The sequence below is a fragment of the Camellia sinensis genome, chromosome 11 (assembly GCF_055761805.1).
Source record: "Camellia sinensis isolate YWXY chromosome 11, ASM5576180v1, whole genome shotgun sequence".
In the NCBI taxonomy this organism is placed as follows: domain Eukaryota; kingdom Viridiplantae; phylum Streptophyta; class Magnoliopsida; order Ericales; family Theaceae; genus Camellia; species Camellia sinensis.
The window spans coordinates 177,180,744-177,204,232 of NC_138971.1; the positions used below are offsets into that span (position 1 = coordinate 177,180,744).

Here is a 23,489-nt window from a genome sequence, read left to right on the forward strand (position 1 = left end):
ATTTTTTAAGAATATGCCACTAGTATAGTGTCACTAAAATATGTTTTTGTTGTAGTGTTGTGACACTTGTTCATTGAGATTAAATTACGAAAAATTATTCAATACTTTCGAAACACCATGTGGTTATATTTCACTAATTACTTAGCCCCATGTTGTTCCCTCATTCCCAACATAAATTGTGGTCCCTTACGTCTCTTCACCAATCAAAACCTTAAGAAATACCACATGTCTATACTTCGAAAATACTGAATAATTACCCTTAAATCACTTATTACTCAAGGTTAATAAAAGCTTTAAGAATATAATAAAATTACATAAATTAATTATAAAATATGACACAATCTTATCATGCACGTGTGATAAGTCTCTTCATTTTACGGATCACGCTTGTACAAGAGGTTCATCTGCTACTTTGTGTGTGTAAATAGAAGAACTTTATAAAAGCAAACTAAACTAATGGCTAATTAATCTTCAAGAAGGTCGCTACCCCACATTCAACTACATGAACAACGTCGACATGAAACGAAGAAGAAGGTTGTTTGTTACTTTAAGAAGATAGTAAAAGCAAAGCACGTGGGTCAAGCAGACAGACTACTACACACCTAACTAACTAGTTGGGGCAGGCAGGCAGACACAAGTTTTGCATTCAAAAAAAATTATACTTGTCCGAGCTTGCCCATATAAAGGCTTCATTTAACTCAAAATAATAAGTCAATAAAAAAAATTAATTTGTTTGAAGTTTTTTTAAATAATTAGAGTCGACTATTTAAGGAAAAATAAATATGGCTAAATAATTTACAAGAAAAAAAAAATATAACTTTTTTTTAAATCAATGTAACTTATTATTATGACATTGAAAGGGTGAATCCCAAAGTTAATAAACTCTAGTCAGTAAATTAACACACTAACAACAATCAAACTTGCCTTGCTCTGATTCGCTCCAAGAAAGTGTCAAAAACAAGAAGTTCACTACATTTGGTATTCTTCTGTAACATATAGAGCAGCATAGTCGGAATACCAAGCCCTGTCCAGAGAGAGAAAGAGAGGTACCATGGAAGAATCCACAGCCGAAATCAGAACTCCTCTGAGTAAGTCTTCTTCTTCTTCTTCTTCCGAACTTGATTTACAATTCAAATCATACACAACCACCCTTCTTATATTCATTCATTTATTATATATATTTCTCTGCAGTATCAAAGGATGGGAAATCTGAAGAACCATCGACCTCAGAGTCTGAGATTAACGTCGAACGAGTCCATCAACCGAAGGAGGAGGAGGAGAACTCGCCGGTGAAGCAGGTGGCTCTGACCGTACCCACCACCGACGACCCGTCCCTCCCGGTCCTGACCTTCCGGATGTGGGTCCTGGGAATCCTTTCTTGCATCCTCTTATCTTTCCTCAACCAGTTCTTCTGGTACCGGACCGAACCGCTGACAATCACGGCCATCTCGGCTCAGATCGCCGTCGTGCCGCTTGGACAACTGATGGCGGCGAAGATCACGGACCGGGTGTTCTTCAAGGGAAGTCGGTGGGAATTCACGTTGAATCCGGGGCCATTCAATGTCAAGGAACATGTGCTTATCACCATCTTTGCAAACTCTGGTGCTGGCACTGTCTATGCTATTCATGTGGTTACTGTTGTCAAGGTGTTCTATAAGAAGCACATCACCTTCTTTGTCTCCTTAATCGTTGTTATAACGACACAGGTTAGTGATCTAAATCCGCCACACAACCAGGCACAAAATGTATATCAACATATAATTATATTTTTCAAAAGTAGAATGCATTCAGTAAAATTTTACTTATGTCTATTCTGTGTCTGATTTTGTGACCCGACGGTTGTGGATGAGGATTGGTTGGTTGAGTTGGGCGGTTCATGTTTTGATTGGGCGTTGGGTTTGAACTTTTGAATGGTAGGTGTTAGGGTTTGGATGGGCTGGAATATTCAGAAGGTACCTGGTGGAGCCATCAGCTATGTGGTGGCCTGCAAATTTAGTCCAGGTTTCACTGTTCAGGTATGTTTACAATTACGTTTTTGTGTAAGTTTTCCAGTGGATATCCGGTGATTCAACCGGTGTTTTTGGGAGGTGGACACAAATATGGCATGTGTGTGTGTCCCAGATGGGTATGGCTCCTCCAATTCAATTTCTATTATTTCGGGGTGGACGCGAATTGGTTACGGTCACAGAATTTTTAATCTGTCATTCGTCTGTTAAATTGGTAGATTGGAGAAAATCAATTCGCATCCATTTATAAATCTGGCGGATATAGATTAAGTGGATTGACGGATGGATGCAAATTAGTTTGGCGGTTTAAAATTTTATAAATTTTCAATATAATTCAACTTGTGCACTTTCTAAAAAAAAAATATTACAGTCAATGACTTAAAAAAAGTATTACAATCACTGCATGTCTCATCCAAAGAAAGAAAGTTTGAAACTTTAGAATATTACAATCATTGCACGCCTCATTTATATATTACAATCACAGCATGCCCCATCCACATAAAGTATTACAATATATGATTATTAAAATATAAAAATAATTCAAACCACTAAAACCATGAACAGAGCAGTAGTAAAGATTATATGTCTCTATATTGTTATATCTATATCTGTTTTTGAAAACAAAAACCAACCAGTATATATCATTTCTTTTATTTATTATTTTTAGAGTTGATTTAAAAATTAAAAAATATAGATAAATAATACATTTATTTTTTTCAGTTCAAAAAATATATTTAAGTTGAAATTTTTTTTTTAACAGAATATTTTTTTTTTCAATTGAAAATACAAATAAAATATCTAAACAAATTAAAAATATAAAATTTTATAAATTATTAGGGATGCTCGCAGTTTGGTGATTCGATTGCAGTCAAAGGAACCTCAAATTTGTCATCCATCCAAAACTAAGCAAATTGAAAAAAATTAATCCACAATCGTCCACTCATCATCACATATCCATTTAACATGTGACGAATCAATTCAATTAGATCAACTTAAACAAATCGATATATTTGCTGTTTACCCCTACTATTACTAGTCTGATTCCTGTACGGAATAAGATGTATCATTGTTTAGGAAATAAAACCAAAAGGGTAATACTACGTATCATGAAATAAATATCATGAAAAACTTCATGAAACTAATCTAATGGTGAATGCATAACATACAATAAAACACTACAAACACTATAATCTAATCCAATGGTGGAGAATCTTCATGAAAACTTTTCATGACATTATTTTCATGATACCTAACATTATTGAAACCAAAATGTCAAAACCAAAGTACATGTTGAATGACAACTCTCATCTCACCAAACATCGAATGGGGGGGGGGGGTTCTGGATTTTCACTCGGTTTTACCACATGAGATTCGAAAATTTAATTTTAATTTTAGAATAAAGCTTTGGACCCCCAGTGGGGGTACTGGGGTCCCCTCCCATTGGTCCAAAAAAACAGTTTTTTTTTTTTTTTGAGTTTTCAGCCAACCCCAGGCCGACACGTGGCACTGGGGGTCACCCCCACTGGGGGTCTGTAGCATTGCTGTTAATTTTAAGTCTTCCCCTTTGCTGTCTGCGTTAAGTGTATATGATTTGTCATTATTAAAATTGGAGTTGTTTTGAAAAATAAGTTAAAAATTATTTTTTTATTTTTTTTAAAAAATATATTAAAAAATAAAAAAATGATATGATTTAAAAAAAAAAATTCAAAATAAAAAAATTATTTTAACCTTTTTGCCAAAAGAAACCTTAGTACTTCTGAGGCAAATGCTTGTAAAATTTGAACATAATTTACTTTTTTTAGTTTAAAGAGTGACCTACCACTTTTATCGTAACTTTTGACAAATGAACAAACAAATATTACAGTACAATAATAGAAGGTGACCTGGAAAATCATGGTTCAACGTATTTGAGTCATTTTTTTTTATATATATTTTTCAATATTTTTATTAAAAAATGTTACAGATTCCATAAATTTGAACATAATACGTATAAATTACAACTGTATTTTGATCTTAACAATATTTATACCATGTCTTTAGGCACGGACATACACTAGGGATAGCCTTAATTACAATTGTCCACATGATAAATATTGTTAAGATCCTACCATTACAAATAGATTATCTATGCACATCTATCTATCTAGCTATATATTATATAAGCAAAAACGAGTTTTCGTAAAGAGTTTTGTAAGAATTTTAAATTTTTATAACAAATTTGTGATTTTATCAAATTAAAAAATATATTTAAATAGTGTTGGGATTACAATTATATTCTAATTCTAACATTATTTATACCGTATCTTTAGGCACGGGCATACGCTAGTTAATAGATAAATTACTAATAGATCTTAATAATTATATTTTATTTTCATAAAGTCTTTTTAAAAATAATTTTTTGTGATACTTTTTTGAATATATCATTAAAAATTAAAAATTAATAACTTTTTTATATCACAATTTTTTTAAATTGTTACTAAAACTTACAATTAGTAATGTTTTTCTATTAAAAAAAATTTAAACTGTTACTAAAAATTAAAAATTAACGATTGTTTTCATTTTTACCAATTAAATTATAACATTTATTTTTTATTATATATAATTAATGACATAATAATTATAATATATATTCTAATAAAATAGTTAAATTTTAATTCATTCTAAATTATTTCTATATTTTTAAAAATAAATTTTATATGATTATTCAATTTAAATTTTATTTTTAATTATTTATTTAGTCCGTGCATTGCCACGTTCGTATGCTAGTTCTCAAAAGCAAAAGGCTCATGTTATTGAGACGTGGCAACATATCATCCGCTGCACAATATTCTTTGAATATTTTGTTTCTCCACGGTAACACCGTAAAAAGTAATGTTATAAGTAAGTGGTAAATATTTTTTTAATTTTTTAATATATAAATTAATGAATAAATTTTTTTTTCATTCAATTAATGAATGAATTACAAATACACTTATAATATGAATTACCCTTATGATTTTAAAAATTACAAATATTTTATTGTTAGAATTTTTCATTTAACAGAATTAATTAAAAAAGTAAAATTTCTAACTTTTTACTTATATAATAATAAAGTTATATGAATTATTAATTGAAATAAAATTTTAACATTATTAAAAATTGTTGATTAACTTGATGATTTATTAATAAAAGAATCTATTTGCTATGAAATTAGAAATCTTATGGGACATAATGTAATTTCTAGAACCACAAAAGTAATTTGTAATTTAAATAAACCTTAGGGGGTGTGTTTATAATTTGTCCTAAATTAGTAGATAAATTATTAATAGATCTTAATAATTAGACTTAATTTTCATAAATCTTATTAAAAATAAATCTTAATAAAATCGTCATTAAAAATAATTTTTTATGATGATTTTTTGCATATATCATTAAAAATTAACAATTAGTAATTTTTTTTGTCTCACAAATTTTATCAATTGTTACTAAAACTTATAATTAGTGATATTTTTCTATGACGAATTTTTCAGACTATCATTAAAAATTAAAAATTAATGATTTTTTTAACTATCTCTAAAACTTATGATTAGTAATATTTTCACTAAAAATTAATAATTAATAACATTTTTTAATAATATTTAATAAAAATATTATTAATTATTATAAAATTTATTAAATAATATATATATCTATTACAACCCTGACTGAAAACTCCCTAAATTAATTTGCTTGGTTGACCACACCACCACGTCAATCTATGAAAATAATTTATTTATATAATATTTTTCACATCAAATAAAAATGAGTAATATTAGGAATGTCAATTTTTTTACCAAATAAATAATCAAATGTTTCACACGGGTGGAGTTCATATTTTTATGAACTCCATACGATATAAGATATTTAGTCATTCATTTAATAAAAAATTTAGGACCTATAGTGTTTTTCAATAAAAGCTCCTGTAACTTTAAAGATGAAATTTTGGAACCATCTAAATAAATTGTTTATTAATTAAATTGTTTATTAATTTATTTATTATAAATTATCACATTATTTTTTATTTTTTTATACGTATTTAAATAAAAAGTTAAGAAAAATTTACGTGTACGTCATAATAAGTAGATTTATTATTTAACAGATCATGTAATAATTAATGATATTTTTCATCAAAGACTATTTAAAAAGTCAATAATTGTTAATTATTAGCTACACTTTGACACATTCGAGCCATTCGAATTACGAAAATTCGGATTACCAAATATTTTCCATTACAGTATAGGAAAATATGTCAGAGTATTGTTCCAATACTACCAAATAATTGTTCGTAGACTTCTCTCCAATGAATTAGATGGTCAAATTAATTTTTTTAAAAACAAAAATTAAACTACTTCCCAGGAGCTCTATTTTAACATACTATTTTTGTTCAGCTCATACACTTGATTAGTAATTTTTTTTATTACAATTTTTTTTTTTTTTATGTAATTCATATCCAAATGAAGGGTGTGAAAACTTTGAAGTATGTGAATTGTTACAATTTTTTTAATGTTTTATTATTATAATTTATAATACATAGATATTAATTATTTTTACATGTACAAATTTGAAAGAGTGATTTTAACTTTTATGAAAAAAATATCATGAAAAATTTATAAAAAGTTTTTACTTTTTAATTACACATACCATAAAATATCATAAACTAATCAAAAGATAAAAAAAATTTATAATATTTTTTATGAAATTTTTTTCATTAAAGCTAACATTATTCAATTTGAGTAAGCTGAGTAAGGAATCCGTGAAATCCGTAATCCGATCCAATCCAGTTCAATCCGATAGGTTTGGATTGATTTTTTGAATCCGTGGTTCGGTTCCGGATTGAAGAATTAAAAATCCGTAGTCCACGGATTGGTTCCAGATTTCAAACCGTGTACAAATAGTCTATATTTTTATTATACATCATCTCCCACAGTATCTTATCTTATTCTATATAAAACCCAAACTCAAACCTAAATTCATATAATATCTTCTTTTATTACTTTTGTTTATTAGTTTTTAGTTTTAATTTGTAATGGTCTAAATACTTATGGTGAAACCAGTTTTCTTAATGTTGTTTAAATTCTAGAACAGTATGTCGTTATTATAGAAAAATATGTTACTATTGTAAAACTAATATAGCGCTATATTTATGTTTTTAAGAAATTAAAATGTTAAATATATATTTTTTGTTATTTAATTATGTGAATCCGTGGTCCTAAATCGATCCAATCCGTGTTTAAATGGATTGGTTCGGATTGGTTTCATGATTTAAATGGATTGGATTGATTCCAATTTTTTAAGAACCGTAGATAATGGATTGTTACTGATTTTATCCTAATCCGGACCATGCTCACCCCTATGAGTAACAATGTTGAGCATGGACAATTAGAGCACAATATCGTGAATGTGTTTTCCTCGCCACTTTGTAATGTTAGAGCATCTCTAACGGTTCACCAAATTTTTCACTAAATCTAAGTAAAAAAAAAGATCATTTTCTCAACTTGATACAGACTGCTCCAATGGTTGTCATCAAAGCAGGGGTCGACCAGTGGGTCGACTGGCCGGTCAACCGGTTAGTGTATTTTTTTTTTACCTCTTTGAACCTTTTGACCTGTTTGAACCAACCTATTTGCAAGGGAACCGGTCGACCGGTTGGTCAATCGGTCGGTTGACTAGTTGGTCTCCCCCAACGGTCACGCACAGTAAATTGGTCAAATCTTCCCCCTGTTCTCACTTTGATGAAAAATCTGGTGAATTCTCGTTTTGATACCAATTTTATGAAACTATTGGAATTGCAAAAAGTGACTTTTTTACTAATTTTTAAATCCGATGCAAGGTTTGATGAAACGTTAGAGATGATCTTAGGTGACTTGTATCTGACAAACTTTATTTTTGTTGTTATCATATACCCAAAAATAGAAAAAATGATGCAAGATTTGAGACAATTATATTATACAATTTCTTGCTTAGACACACACAAGTATTGGATATATAAGTAATATATTTATCAATTATCATATGAACTATGAAACACATATCTATAATTTTTTAAATTGCGCCCTTAACAATTGAAAATCAGAAGATAGAATAATTTTAAACACGCAACAACTTTTAAACTGATCTTTTAAGATTACCCTAAGTGTCTTTTTTTTCTTTTTGTTTTTTCCTCCTCTTTATGATAATTTTGAAGAAGTTTCCAAACAAGACTTTAATCAAGCATTTTTCATCTACAACAATGATTGAGGCCCCCATTTTTTGGAGACCCCACAACCCTCTTTGAATCTTCACCATTGATGTGTGGGGCCCACACATACATCAATGGTAGAGATTCAAAAGGGATTGTAGGGGTCTCCAAAAAATGGAGGTCTCAAGCATTTTTCATCTAAAAAGCTACATATTAATGGGAAATTATTTACTAATCCCGGAACACTACGTGACCATACTCCATGTCAATCACCAATTACTTAACCCTTATGTTGTTTCTCATCCCCAACATAAATCGTAAGCCTCTATCCCTTTTTATCAATCAAAACTTTATGGAGCACCATGTGTCTATATTTTGGGAATACTGAATAATCACTCCAAATTGACTATATGTAACTAGGAATGGCAACGGGGTGGGCCGGGGCCAGGGACTGCACTCTCCGTCCCCGATCCCCGACGGGGAGCCCATCGGCCCCCCCGCCCCCGTCCCCATCCCCGTCACTGATCGGGGATCGGGTATCTTCGACCCCACAAATTCCCAGAAATATAGCAGCTGGTCTGATTTTTTTTTTGTTTTTTTTATCTGTCAAACAATTTTTAAATTTAAAAATCTGTACACATCTAGGAACATGTTTTTGTTCAATTGTAGAGTCTGATTCATTGATATTAAATGAAGAAGAAGAAAAAAAAGCAATAATCTAAAAAAAAAAGAAGACAAATCACAACTCAAGAACACAAAATCATTAACAAATCTGTGTATCAACAAATCATTATCAACAACAATAATAAAGCCATCAGATCTCAGATCTCAGAGAGAGAAAGAGAGGACAACGGAGGCATGAACAGCGGCGAACGACAGAGAAAATCAGCGTGATGGACGACGGAGGAGGTGGAGCAGCGGTGCGAGGTAGATAGAGGTGCGAGAGTGATGAGGTGGACGGAGGTGCAGAGTCGACAACGGAGGTGAAGCGGCAGTGCGAGCTGGACGGCGACGGCGGTGAATCTGGATGAGAGACGCGGTCGTGGTGGTGGTAAATCTGAGAGAGAGAGAGAGAGAGAGAGATGAGAGACGCGACTGTGAGTGAGACACAGAGAGAGAAGTGAAAGTGAGACAAGGGAGAAAAGTGAAAGTGAGAAACACTGATCCTTATATATATATATAGGGGCAAAATAGTAATTTCACATCGGGGATAATCCCCGTCCCCGGCCCGAAACTGATCGGGGATTAATTTTTGAATACCGTCTCTGCCCCGTCGGGGGTATTTTTTGGGAAAAACCCGCTCAATTCGGGGTCAGGGGGTCGGGTTCCCGTCGGGCTGGGTTCAAATTGCCATCCTTATATGTAACTTCTTTTGGTTATTGATTAGTTCGGCTTAGCCAACTTTCACCAATTCAATCTAGAAAAATGAAACTTGTCACACAGGATGAATATCACCAGTTTTTTTTTTTTTTTTTTTTTCAGGGCTCTGCACGAGAAAGAGGAACGGGCCAAGGGAGGCGTGACACGAACTCAGTTCTTCCTGATTGCACTCACCTGCAGCTTTGCTTACTATGTCTTCCCAGGTTACCTCTTTGAAATGCTAACTTCATTCTCATGGATCTGCTGGATATTCCCCACATCAGTCCTAGCCCAACAGCTCGGTTCGGGGCTTTATGGGCTTGGCATTGGTGCTCTCGGATTCGACTGGTCCACCATCTCATCCTACCTTGGAAGCCCATTGGCAAGCCCATGGTTTGCCACTGCCAATGTTGCTGCTGGATTTGTCCTTGTCATGTATGTGTTGACTCCCATTTGCTATTGGCTTGATATCTATAAAGCCAAGACCTTCCCAATATTTTCGGACGATTTGTTTCAATCAGATGGTATGATATACAATATTACGAGCATCATCGACTCCAATTTCCATCTAGACATTGCGGCCTATGAGCGAGAAGGACCTCTTTACCTCAGTACATTTTTTGCCATGACTTATGGTGTTGGTTTTGCTGCACTCACTGCGACAGTTGTTCATGTGTCACTGTTTCATGGAAGGTACTACTATTAAAGCATAAGGTGCCGTGGTATGGTATGTGCTAGCATTGATATTATCCATTGTCTATTGTTGGTGGGTATTGCAGTTCCTGTTCGTACATCACAATTGGTCATGTAGACCAATGTTGGCCTTTTGACATGGACTGCAATTCCAAATCGTCCTGTTTTGTGCAGTTTATAGTTTGTTTGTTTTTTTGGTGCTACTTTTCTTAAACTGAAATTTGATAACAACTTAAAAGCACTAATTTCCCAACTTCTAGATTACAATGAATATGCTAGGGACCAAAAACTCAACTCTCATATTGTGGTGTCCACACTTTTTAAAATAAATCTGGACCACACTTTTTTTCTTGATAATTTTTTGTGTCAATTTTTTGTCCTCGGGCATTCCTGTCTTTGAGACTTTAGGTTTAGAGCTGTATTTGACAGAAAATTGGAAACTCAATTTCAGCAGTGAAAATGCAGAGAAATTTGGGAGCAGAGCAAATCGAGTTTTGGAGAGAGGAAGATGGACATACACACAAGACTGATGAGCAGGTACAGACAAGTCCCTGGGTGGTGGTTTTGGGTGATCCTTGTCGTAAACATTGCAGTCACCATCTTTGCCTGCGAGTATTTCATTGATCAGCTTCAGTTGCCATGGTGGGGTGTGTTACTGTCATGTGTGATTGCCTTCGTCTTCACTCTTCCTATTGGGATCATCACTGCCATCACAAACCAGGTAATTCACTACTACTCTCTTGGTTGCTGCATTGAAAAACAAAACAACCTATGGTTTTGGATTATTACAAGTTGAAACTGTATATGTTGGCAATGGACAGACACCGGGGCTGAACGTGATCACCGAGTATATAATTGGGTATATATACCCGGGATATCCGGTGGCTAACATGTGCTTCAAAGTGTATGGATACATAAGCATGACACAGGCTGTCACCTTTCTGCAAGATTTCAAACTTGGTCACTACATGAAAATTCCGCCTAGAACTATGTTCATGGCACAGGTCAGTAATTGAAGCCACTTTTTTGTTAGAAAAACAGTTTTGATTCTGAGGCATTTTGGTCATTTTTGAGTTAAAATAAAAGTTGGCCCAACATGTATCCCAATCCACCTTATAACAGTATAGGTTAACAACTTATGTTTGTATGCTCAAAACTGTTGACAAATAAATGAGTAATTGACTCCGAAAATATAGCAAATTGGTTGTCAAAGAAACCTCAATGAAGTTTATGTACTTCTTCCTTGGAGATGGGTTTGGATGACAAAAAACACCCAAGTTTTATAGAAGAGAAAAAAGGACTTAACCAAAATAGTTTTTTTTTTCCTTTTTTCCTCACAATTTATTTTCCTTTCGCACCTCCTCAACCATCTAAAGTTACAAACAAGTGACAATAGTTAATTTTTTTTTTTATCATCATGTAGGTTGTAGGAACACTGATTGCTGGTTTTGTCTACTTGGGCACTGCTTGGTGGTTAATGGAAACAATCCCAGACATCTGCGAGTCATCCTCCTCCATATGGACTTGTCCAACGGACACTGTCTTCTACGACGCATCCGTAATCTGGGGTTTAATCGGACCTCGTAGAATCTTCGGAGACGAAGGCACATACGGAGCGGTCAACTGGTTCTTCCTGGCGGGAGCAATCGCACCACTACTAGTATGGCTAGCTCAGAAGGCCTTTCCGAACCAAAATTGGATACGACTGATCAACATGCCGGTGTTGATCGGGGCCACTGGAATGATGCCACCGGCCACGGCCGTGAACTACACGACTTGGATCATAATGGGATTCTTCTCAGGTTTTGTAGTGTATAGATATAGACCAGAATTGTGGAAGAGGTACAATTATGTTCTGTCAGGTGCGCTAGATGCTGGATTGGCTTTCATGGGAGTGTTGTTGTATTTTTGCTTGGGATTGGAAGATGTGAGTCTTGATTGGTGGGGGAATGATCTTGATGGCTGTCCTTACGCATCTTGTCCTACTGCCAAAGGGGTTAGGGTGCCTGGTTGCCCTGTCGTGTTATGAAATATTTGAGAGATTGTACCTTTTGTTTTTGTTTTTGTTTAGTTGGCCTTCATTATGTAAATACATTGTTTTTAGGACAAATTATACCAATAATTTCTAGTTTCTATTGTTTGTATCAATCTGATCCATATGCTACTTATTGTCATGCATTTGCTCTGTAATTTTTTTGATTTATTCCATTTCAATTTACTCTTATATATTTTTAATTGAGAGGTTTGAAAGTCAAATTTTATTCATCATAAAAAAAAGAAAGTCAAATTTTATTAATGAAAAAAATTTGCTATTTTTTTTAGGAATATTTAATCTAATATCCCTCTTCAACTTTTGATAATAAAAGAAATCAACAATGTATTTTTTTTTTGTGTAGCTTAAGATCCCTTACCTGCACCCACTCCCACCCCCACCCCCACCCCCGTACCTGTACCCGTACCCACCCCTCTCTCTCTCTCTCCCCTTTTTCGTTTTAGTTCTCACGCCTTTTCTCTCTTCTTCTCCCTCTGGCGCTGATCAAAATCGAATTTGCATCATCGGAGTAGTCTACCATCTCCGAAAGGGGCGCAAGAAAGGAAACCGAGATGCCATTCCTTTACCTGTTGCTTCTGATGTCCCAGCACCCACAAGCAAACACTTAAGCTGCTTTGTATGCCTTTTCCAAACAGTAGAGTACTGAAAACAAATTACATTATCCACACACATATACACGGGTGATTATTCAGTACTCCCGGAGTATGGACACGTGGTACTCCATAAGGTTTTGATTGGTGGAGAAGCGCAAGGACCCACGATTTATGTTGGGAATGGAAGAACAACATGGGGCTAAATAATTGGTAATTAACTTAGAGTATGGACACGTGGTGGTCCAGAAGTATTGAATAATTTCCCATATACACATACATATATATAACACAAGAATAGTTAATGGCTTCTCATTGGAGTACTGTTTTAATTGATACTAGATGGAATTGCGGGAGTTTGAAAATTGGGCATAAGAATTGTCTTCTTCAACCTTTGATTGGTTGTCTATTTGGCTCTTTGTTTCAAGTTGAGAATGGCAAGGAAGGACTAGACAAAAATTTCTCTAGATATTGTTTTGAAATTTTCTCTTCAAAGAAATTTCTTTGTGAATATTTTTGAGGCGAGTGGTGAAGGTGCGGGCAAGGGAAGAATGCTCCGGTAGCTGAACGAGCAACGCGAGAATAGAGATAAAAAGAGAGAAGATGTTGACATTGAAGAAGACGAAGGTGATGAACCAGAGAAGCTATATCTAATATAGATGAATATGTGTGTATATATGTATATCAATGGCATTATCTGGTTTCTTCTTATTTGTATGCTCCATTCTCTGATTGAGTCAACACAATTTTTTCTGCTTTCGTCAAAATATAGAGAAAATTGTAAGTAAATCACAGAAAATTAAAATCAGAGAAATTTCAAAGTACAAAAATTTGAAAATAGAGGAAAATGAGAGAAATTGAGCAAACCAAAAAAATCTCAAAACACATAGAAATTTGTCGGTGTTTCAAAATTTCGCTGGAAAAATGTTAAGTAACCTCAACCACTATGAAAATATTACATGTCTTTTATCTTTTAAAATCTTAATATCAGAGACCTTAAATTTATTTATTTATTATTACCTAATCTTTCTTTAGTTTTATTTCTCATTTTTTTAATTATAAAGTTTATGGATGTAACAATAAGGATTATTTACACAAAACCTTCTAAACTATTAAGAACTATCACTTTAACCTCCTAAACTATAAAAGTGTACATCATTGTAATATATTTTTGTACCTAAATGAAGTTGTTTTTGGCTATGAGATAGTTTTAACTGAAAATATCTAATCATCATGTGTAAAGTACAAATATTACATTGTTCTGTTAATTGTATTTAAGCAAGCTAATATTTAACAATATTAAGCTCTCGTTTGGCAATGTGGTCAAGACTAATTCAACTTACTTAACAATAAAAGAGATTAAAAAGTTAATAAGACAAATGTAATAATCATTTCACATCAAAACTACAAAAAAGTCAAAACTTTTTTAATCAGACTAAAATAGCCAAAAATTAAAAAATCAGGCTAAAAAAATTCTTTCCAAACATAAATTAATTTGTTTAAATATCAACTATGTGGGAGCCAAAAAAAATATATATATATATATATATCCACTTATTGGGGTTAACCCAAATAATGCTTACAATGGGTCCAGCCCAAACAAATATCACACCCCCCATCTATATAAAGGGGGGGCATTCCAGAAGAAAGGTATGTTCTCTCTCTCTACACTACACACCAACACTCTTGATTTCCATAACTTTATTCTTTCAATCAAAAGACTAACTTTAGCATCGGAGTGTCTCCGGCCGGCAACCTCGATTGGGTGGCGCCGATCATGTTCATCTTTGCAGACACACAGGAACAAAGTTCATACCTTCGTTGGATCTCTACAACATCCATGTGAGAGGATATTTCATGGTCTCACAATTTGCACCGTTTGTGGGAAACGTCTGCAAGAGTTCAACGAAGAAAGGAGCAAACATGTTCTTGTAAGTAAAAATTTAACAACACTGATTGATCTTGCTCTCTGCAAATTAGTTTAAGATTGGTTCTTGGATTAGAGGTACATATGTTTGTGCTTACAAAATAGAGCTTTTTGTTCACTGTGAATCTCAATAAAAAGTTTTAAAACAACATAGAATTCATGGTCTACTTTTGCATTTCCATTTTCTCTCTCTACAAATGGGTTTCACTTTTCTTAAAGAGAGCCTCTTTTCGGCAATTCAACAAGGTTGTTCGGCCAAACTCAATTCATTTATTTATATACATTTAGACTCACAAGTGGTGTCCAACCTTTATTGAATGACTTGACCAAGTTTATAGATATATGTGCATATACACAGGATGCATTATTCAAAATCCTTGCAATATTAGCACTTGATCGCTACTTAAAATCAGCATAAGTCTCCGAGTATAGCGTAATCTTCGCACTCGGCATGGAGCGCCACCAGCAAAGGCCTACACCCTCGCCCGAGGGTAATCATACCGTGGTCCATTTTTTGGCTGATATATTTACCTTATTTAATCTACATTATTTAGTTCAAGCAATCATTTCCGTGCTTGGTATATAGAGATATCACTAGCTTGGCACGAAAGTTCATATTTTGAAGTGCTCTTGGCACTCGACAATATACTACACCCTCGCTTGGGGGTCATAATATCGCGGCCTACAGCCCTTACCCGGGGGTAACACTACCGTGGCCCATCGTTATGATTTGTTTGAAACTCATGTGATATAGTTTCGTCCTATGATAGACATATGTATATTTATACATACATTCAAGACATACGTACATTTATGCATACATACAGTCATTCATTCATACATTTTATTCATTTATCCAGAGTGTTCTTTATCAAAAAACCTAACAGCTATTTGAATAGCGTAACTCGGCAAGAAAAACTCTCATTCTTTTTACCGCAGATAATGAAAGTTTTGGGGAAATTGTAGGAGTCAGAAAAAATATATATATCCGCTTATTGGGGTTAACCCAAATAAGGCCTACAATGGGTCTAGCCCAAACAAATATCACCCCCTCCCCCATTTATATAAAGGGGGGGCATCCCAGAAGAAAGGTATGTTCTCTCTCTCTACACTACACACCAACACTCTTGATTTTCATAGCTTTATTCTTTCAATCAGAGAACTAACTTTAGCATTGGAGTGTCTCCGACCGGCAACCCCGGTTGGGTGGCGCCAATCATGCTTATCTTTGCAGACACACACGAACAAAGTTCATACCTTCGTTGGATCTCTACAATATCCATATAAGAGGATATTTCATGGTCTCACAAACTTGTTACATTTCATAAAGTACCCTTACAATGCAAGTTTAGTTCATACATTATACATGTTTTAATGCATATAGTTATAGTTCAATAGATTTATTCTGATTGGAATAATACCAATATTGCATTATTCAACTGTGACATTCAGGGTGGCGTTTTTCAATGGGGGAATTTGTGGAAGACCAATATTGCATTATTCTACCGTGACATTCAGCAGATTTGAATTTGCAAAAAATCTAGAAAAGCTTTTCTTGAAAACTTAGTTCTTGAAAACTTGGGCAAAGAACAGTCTTGTTGACAACAATCACTGACTCCCGCTTTCAAGACAGTTTGTAAAAATCTGAATTTTTTCCCTTATCATTCTTATTATTATTTTTACTATGTATTTATTTCATTTTTAATCAATTAAATGCATTATTAAATTCATTTTAATTTTGTTAGCCAAAAGACAACCTAAGAGGGGGATGAATTAGGTTTTGCAATTAAAATTAATAATACCCTAATAAAAATTATGACTAGCACAATAGATAAATATAATTAATGAAATAAAAATAATTAAAACAAGTGTCTTAACAACTATGTCAATTAATGATTTTAGCACAATAAAAATGTAAAATATAGCTATGACAATTTAAAATAAAATAAAGAGATAAGGGAGAGAGAGACAAACAAATTTATAGTGGTTTGGCTTCAACTCGGCTTACATCCACTCCTCAAGCTTCACTTGAGATTTTTCACTATCTTCTAGCTTCACGGGAGTGCTAGCAACCTCTTTGCAAATGGAGCAATCCTCCACGAATTTTACACAGACTTCACAAGCCTAAACCCTTGCAAATCTTATGTGATTCATAATCACTCTCAAAATTTCAAGAACACAGTGTTTGCAACACTTTTACGAGATGAAATGGTATTTTTGCTTTCAAAGAAAACTTACAATAAATATCTCTCAAAGATAGAAATATAAAATGAAATTTTGATTTTTCTGTAAATCTCACACAGAAAAGATGGGCTTAAACCTGTAAGACACAGTGTATAATTTCTGAGAATAGATGTGAGTGATTATAAATCAAAGAATATTTTCAAGTTTTTTTGTAATTTGTTTACATTCGAGGCTTTAGTATATATAATGAAAATTATAACCGTTTATAGCCGTTGTATTCATTTGAATTTATAGTCGTTTATAGTCATTGTAGTCATTTGAATTTATAGCCGTTTATAGCCATTGTACTTCCATCATTACCAATTTGAATATCTTCGACTCCATCATTACAAATTTGAATAACTTCCACTTGAACCTTTTGAATCTTTTGGCCTTTTGAACCTTTATAACCGTTTATAGCCGTTGTACTTCCATCATTACTAATTTGAATATCTTTCACTTGAATCTTTTGAACCTTTTGGCTTGGTGCTGTGCTAGGCTGTTTGAACCTTTATTTTGGGCTGTTTGAACTCCTGATTTAATCAAATATTAAATACATTCTAACAACATTTAAGATAAAAGTTTAGGTGAGAAATAATTGGACAAAATAAATTTTGATTTTATTTTTCTCTTTTAAATAAATCATCAAAATAAATTTTGATTCTATTTTTCTCTTTTAAATAAATTAAAACATAATTAAATAAATCATCAAAATAAATTTTGGATTCTATTTTTCTCTTTCAAATAAATTAAAACATAATTAAATAAATTATCAAAATAAATAAGTCTAACAAATTTAATTTGTCGTTTGTGTTGGCAACCTGTATAATTGTTTTTGTGGATTGACCAAGCGTATAATGTTATGTTTCAATTTTTAACGTGTGTAATAGTTAGTTTATGTTTTATTCTTATCCTGCTAATTTAACAATTAATAATTGACTTTCGCTAATAAAAAAATATATAATAAATGATATTGCAACATTGTGGTGGGTGGGGAGTTTGAGAGTGATGGATGGAAGGGTGCCCTGCATTAAAACAAGGAAACCCTAAATTTTTTTTGCTTATTTCTTGGTAGTCCCTCCAATTCTTGAATGATCCTTACAAATAAGGCTCTCTTGCATCTCCTCTTTAACAATCTTTACAAATAAGATATCTCCCTTTATATAGCCATCCAACTTCTCAATGGATGGTTAGGATCATTTTGATCCAAGGATTACAAACTATTCTCTTGAACATTCCATAGAAATATTTAGGACAACTATCTTTCTTCTACATTCCTCTATACTAGAGTATTATATGGCAGGCTTCTTCACAATATTCTAGGATGTTTCAGACTCATCTAGACTCCTTGGGATCCTTCAAGGTTCTTCTACCATGTTCCAATATCTTCTAGTTCACTCCAGACCCCTTTGTCATATTCTAGAGCTTTCTAGCATACTTTAGCATGCTCTCATGCCTTTCGGACATAATCTCAAGCACTACTTCCTATGTCACAGAAATTCTCGGAGTACAAATAGAAAAGAAGTCAAAATGAAACACACCAATAGTTTAGGGAGTCTATTTATATATTTTTATAATATAAGGGCAAAATGATACTTCTCAATAGTTTAGGGAGTCTATTTATATATTTTTATAATTTAAGGGTAAAATGATACTTCTCAATAGTTTAAAGAGTCAATTTGTATGTTATTATAGTTTAGAGGATTAAAGCAATACTTATTAATAGTTTAGAATGTCTTTGTGTAAATAATCCTAATATAAGTTGTGAACATACGTTGTTGGATTTTATTTTATTTTTTTCGAATTGGTTGTTGGACTTTCTTATAATTTTCTTCATATTATTATTAATTATTAATCCCCACCATTTATATATATATATTTAGAGTTAGCTAATTCATTTAATTTTTTATGAATAAATTAAAAATTGCCCAAACCAAAAAAGAAAAAAGGTGTAATTCCTCATCTCCGAATCCCTGGAATATGACTCTTGCTCATAAAAAAGCATTTGATAGAGTTTTAGAATTTTGATTTGAGAATAGAGTTGTATTTTGAGTTTGTGAGTTTGGAAATTATGATTTGAGTGTTTAAAATTTGTTTAATTATGAGTTTTGAAAAGAGTTTTGAATTGAGTTTGGAATTTTTATGTGACATATGATACTTGATTTAAAAACTCACAACTTATAACCAAACACACAGCCCAAAATTCTATTCAAAACTTATAAAAAATGTAAAAAACTTCTGAAAATATTTTTCATTTAAAATATAAAAAATAACAGGTGCCAATTGCCAAAAAAAAAAGAAAAAGAAAAAAAAAAGCACTGTTTCGGTCAACTGGTCAGACGTCCGAGAGGACGACCGGGTAAGCCAAATTTCAAAATTCAAAACCCTACCTGGAACGAGTTTTCAAAAGTGGGTGTAGAATTAATTTTTAAAAGTTATATCCAAACACCACACTCAAGTATGGGTGTAGAGTCATGATTAGAACTCCACACCAAACACAGCCTTATTTATCCTATTTGACTTTGGGTTTTCAAACGTACGTTGCTTTTGTTTTTTGGAAAATTTGGTCTAAGATCCCTGTCCAACTTTTAGTAGGAAGAGATGTCCACAATAATATTTTTTGATGTCTAAGGTCCCTCAATGTTATTTTAGGTTGTAATGGAGATTTTCGTAGAAGATTATGATGTGCAGATCAATCGTGCCTTTTACACTTCTCTCTCTCTCTCTCTCTCTCTCTCTCTCTCTATCTCTCTGTGTCTATACTGTGTGTCACTACTGAGTTTCAATAATGGCGAATGAAGAAGAACAACAACAAACTCTGATCTATGAATTCCCTTCTCCAACATCATCTCCTGGACCGTCCTCCCTTATCTCTGCTCTCTTTAACTCCTTCATCTCTTTCCGCTACTTTGTCTCCATGTTCTGCCACCCCACCCTCTCTAACCATCGCACTCTCGCCACCCTTTTCAAGTCCTGCTCTTTCCTCTCTTCTCTATTCTTTCGGCCTCCAACTCCACACACTCTCTCTCAAGCTCTCTCTATCTTCCCAACCTTTCACCACCTCTTTGTTTATCAATTTCTATTCCAAAACCCGACTTCTAGATAATGCTAGTAATGTGTTTGACGAAATTCCGCACAGAGACCAAGTTTGTTACAGGTCTATAATTGTTGAACTGAATTTTCTCTGGTTTGGACCAGAGAATTTTTTTGGTTGAATTTTCTCTGGTTTGGACAGAGAATTTCTCTGGTTGAATTTTCTCTTTCTTCTCAACCCTTCACCACCTCTTTGTTTATCAATTTCTGTTCCAAAACCCGACTTTCAAATAATGCTAGTAAAGTGTTCGACGAAATTCCTCACAGAGACCAAGTTTGTTATAGGTCTATAATTGTTAAATTGAATTTTCTCTGGTTTGGACCAGAGAATTTCTCTGGTTGAATTTTCTCTATCTTCCCAACCCTTCCTCGCCTCTTTGCTTACCAATTTCTGTTCCAAAACCCGACTTCCAGATAATGCTAGTAAAGTGTTGGACGAAATCCCTCACAAAGACCAAGTTTGTTACAAGTTTATAATTGTTTAATTGAATTTTCTCTAATTTGGACCAGAGAATTTCTCTAGCTAAATTTTCTCTATGGAGCAATGCTATGGTAAGACCATTTCTACTATTTTTTACTTTTTTTTTTTTTTATCTATTGAACATTCTACATTTGTTATGTTACTTTTTTTGTTCAATTTTCTCTGGTTTGATCAAAAACACAAATTTTCTCCATACAATTTTCTCTAGATAGAGCCACACAAAGCCACACAAATTTTTTCTAACACATTTTTCTCTGGATAGAGCCACACAAATTTTCTTTACACAATTTTCTCTAGATAGAGCCACACAAAGCCACACAAATTGTCTCTAACACAATTTTTTCTGCATTGAGTCACACAAAGCCACACAAATTTTCTCTAACACAATTGTTTTTGCATAGAGCCACACAAAGCCACACAAATTTTTTCTATACAATTTTCTCTAGATTTCTTTGGTACTTAGAGAAAATTTCTTTGGTACTCAGAAAAAATTGGTCAAAATGATGGTTGTTCAATTTTATCTAGTTTATTGTTGTCTAAATGGCTTACAGTCTAGTTTGATAAAAAAAACACAGAGAAAATTATGAGCAAACCAAAGAAAATTGGTCAAAAACATAGAAAAATTCTCTGAGAAGTCAAGAGAAATTCCCAGAAATTAGAAAATCTCTAGGAAGGTCAGAGAATTCTCTAGGTCGAATTTTCTCTACATAGATGTTGAGGGACCTTAAATATTATGAAAATATTGGGTGTCCTTTATATTATAAAATTTTAATACCAAGGACTTTAAAAAAAAAATCCCCTAGTTTTTTCCATTCAATATGTCATTTCTTCCGGTGTTTTTGTATTTTTAATGAATTTTAAATATTGTAATCAATTTTTTGTTTTTTGTTTTTAAATTTTTAGATCCACTCAATCTTAATTTACGTAAATAGTACAAAATTTGTACAAAAATCTTTAAAAAAATCATTAAATATAACAAAATATGAAAATGTAATAAATTTTTATATATATATTTTGTATTTGATGAATTTTTTTTAAAAAAAAAATTATAGATATTATTAATTTTAAGTATATTTAGATTAGGTATATTTTAAAAATAAAAAATTAGGTAAAATATTAAAAAAAATTACTAAAAATAAAAAAACTTAATTTTTTAAAAAGTAAATTCAATTTTCTAAAAGTAAACATGATTGGTTCGAGAGATTGAGAGGAAAAAATTGTGTGATGTAACATTAACAAAAAAAAAAGTAAGGTAGCATTTGATAGAGTTTTAGAAATATGATTTGAGAATAGAGTTGTATTTTGAGTTTGTGAGTATTGAAATTATGATTTGAGTGTAGAAAATTTGTTCAGTTATGAGTTTTGAAAAGAATTTTGAATTGCATTTTTAGTGGAGTTTTGAATGTTTGATGTGATATGTGAAGAATGCTGCTATTAGCACTTATCAAAATTCTTTGGACCTCCCATTTCTTTGGACCCCAACCCTAAACCCTAAATTTTAATAATATTTTTTTGGACACTCCACTTATTACCAAATCTATCCATATTCATAATATTTTCACAATGAAATGCACACCCACCTAATTTTTCAACCCTCTCCTTCCCTGACTCACTCAATCTTCAGAGTTTGGAGCTTTGCTCCAGTATAGTTCCTCCGACCTCCCCATTGCGTAAGGATGGTAATTCACTCTCATACCCTTCTTTACTCCTGTCCCATCTGGCAACACGTCGTTCTTTAAAGCTTGCTTTTCGTCAATGGGGATAGGTGGGTAGAGTCTCATGGTCTCGCTCAGCAACCCGTGTGTGTAAACCATGTCTTTCATTTCTTCATAGATCGGAGCTTCGGATTTCTCATTGATTTCTTTGAGAATCTCAGTTTCTATATCTGGGTTTTTAGAGACAAGCCAGAAGAACCAGATTAAAGCTTTCATCTAAATGCCCTGAATTCAAGAATCTCGATAGGAGATCAGCAGATTCGAGTGATGATTTTGAATTTGTTCACCACTGTGTAGCCGAAAAAATGTATTTTGTTCAGAACTGTTTTGTTGAACAATAATGATCCTGTCAGCACTGTATGTCCGAACAAAATTTGTTCATCACTGTGTAACTTGAATCCATTCCAATTCACAACTTAAAATGACATGAATTAAATCCATTCAAAATACATAACTTAAATCCATTCCAATTCACTCTTTTACATTCTAAGTTAGTTTAACAAAGAAAATTACATAACTGACTATCTGCATTAATGTTCGGAACCTATGTATTGAACGAAAGGATTATGTTCAGTATTGTATTATCGAACATAATTCTAACAGTCAACAAACCAGTACCGAACAGCTCGAACGAAACAAGAACGACCGAAAATGACTGAAAACGACCGAGAATGTTAATACAAGACAGATAAACTTATTAATAGAACGCCAGTCTCACTAGAATTGTTGTCCTCGTCCTCCATTGCTCTACACAGTAAAATAAGTGACGAAGTATATGTTATACTTGAAGCAAAACTTTCAAGTTCAATAGCGTTGATGATGGTGATGAAGATGACACATTCAGAATTTAAGATGATTAAGAAAAATAATAGATTTAGGGTTTATATTAGTTGGTTATGAAAAGTAATAGGTTTAGGGTTTACAAACATGGAATACGTATAGTTGGAGTAGGAGGTAGGGGTGGGGGTGGGGGTGGGTGTCCAATATTATAGAGTATTAGTTCTTATTAATAGGTGGGTGTTCCATTTAATAATGTCTTTTAATGTAATTTTACTTTAGGGTATAATTGTAATAAAAAAAAATTATAAAATAGGGGGTCCAAAGAATTTTGGCAGGTGCTTATAGCAGCACTCTACGTGAAATAAGAAAATTT

At 32.9% G+C, this 23,489-nt stretch overlaps 1 protein-coding gene across 2 annotated transcripts; it reads left to right on the forward strand.

Moving 5' to 3' along the window:
- Positions 1 to 625: 625 nt before the first annotated feature.
- On the forward strand, positions 626 to 12,402 carry OPT7 (oligopeptide transporter 7). Of its 2 annotated transcripts, XM_028204258.2 has the most exons (7): positions 626 to 1,088; positions 1,192 to 1,706; positions 1,918 to 2,015; positions 9,685 to 10,254; positions 10,720 to 10,975; positions 11,076 to 11,258; positions 11,678 to 12,402. In XM_028204258.2, the coding sequence occupies exons 1-7, from the start codon at positions 1,052 to 1,054 to the stop codon at positions 12,281 to 12,283; spliced, it is 2,265 nt and encodes a 754-aa protein (XP_028060059.2). In that variant the 5' UTR covers positions 626 to 1,051; the 3' UTR covers positions 12,284 to 12,402. The 2 variants fall into 2 exon arrangements, with proteins under 2 accessions (XP_028060059.2, XP_028060060.2); XM_028204259.2 differs by lacking the exon at positions 11,076 to 11,258 and having other exon boundaries at positions 709 to 1,088.
- Positions 12,403 to 23,489: the final 11,087 nt, after the last annotated feature.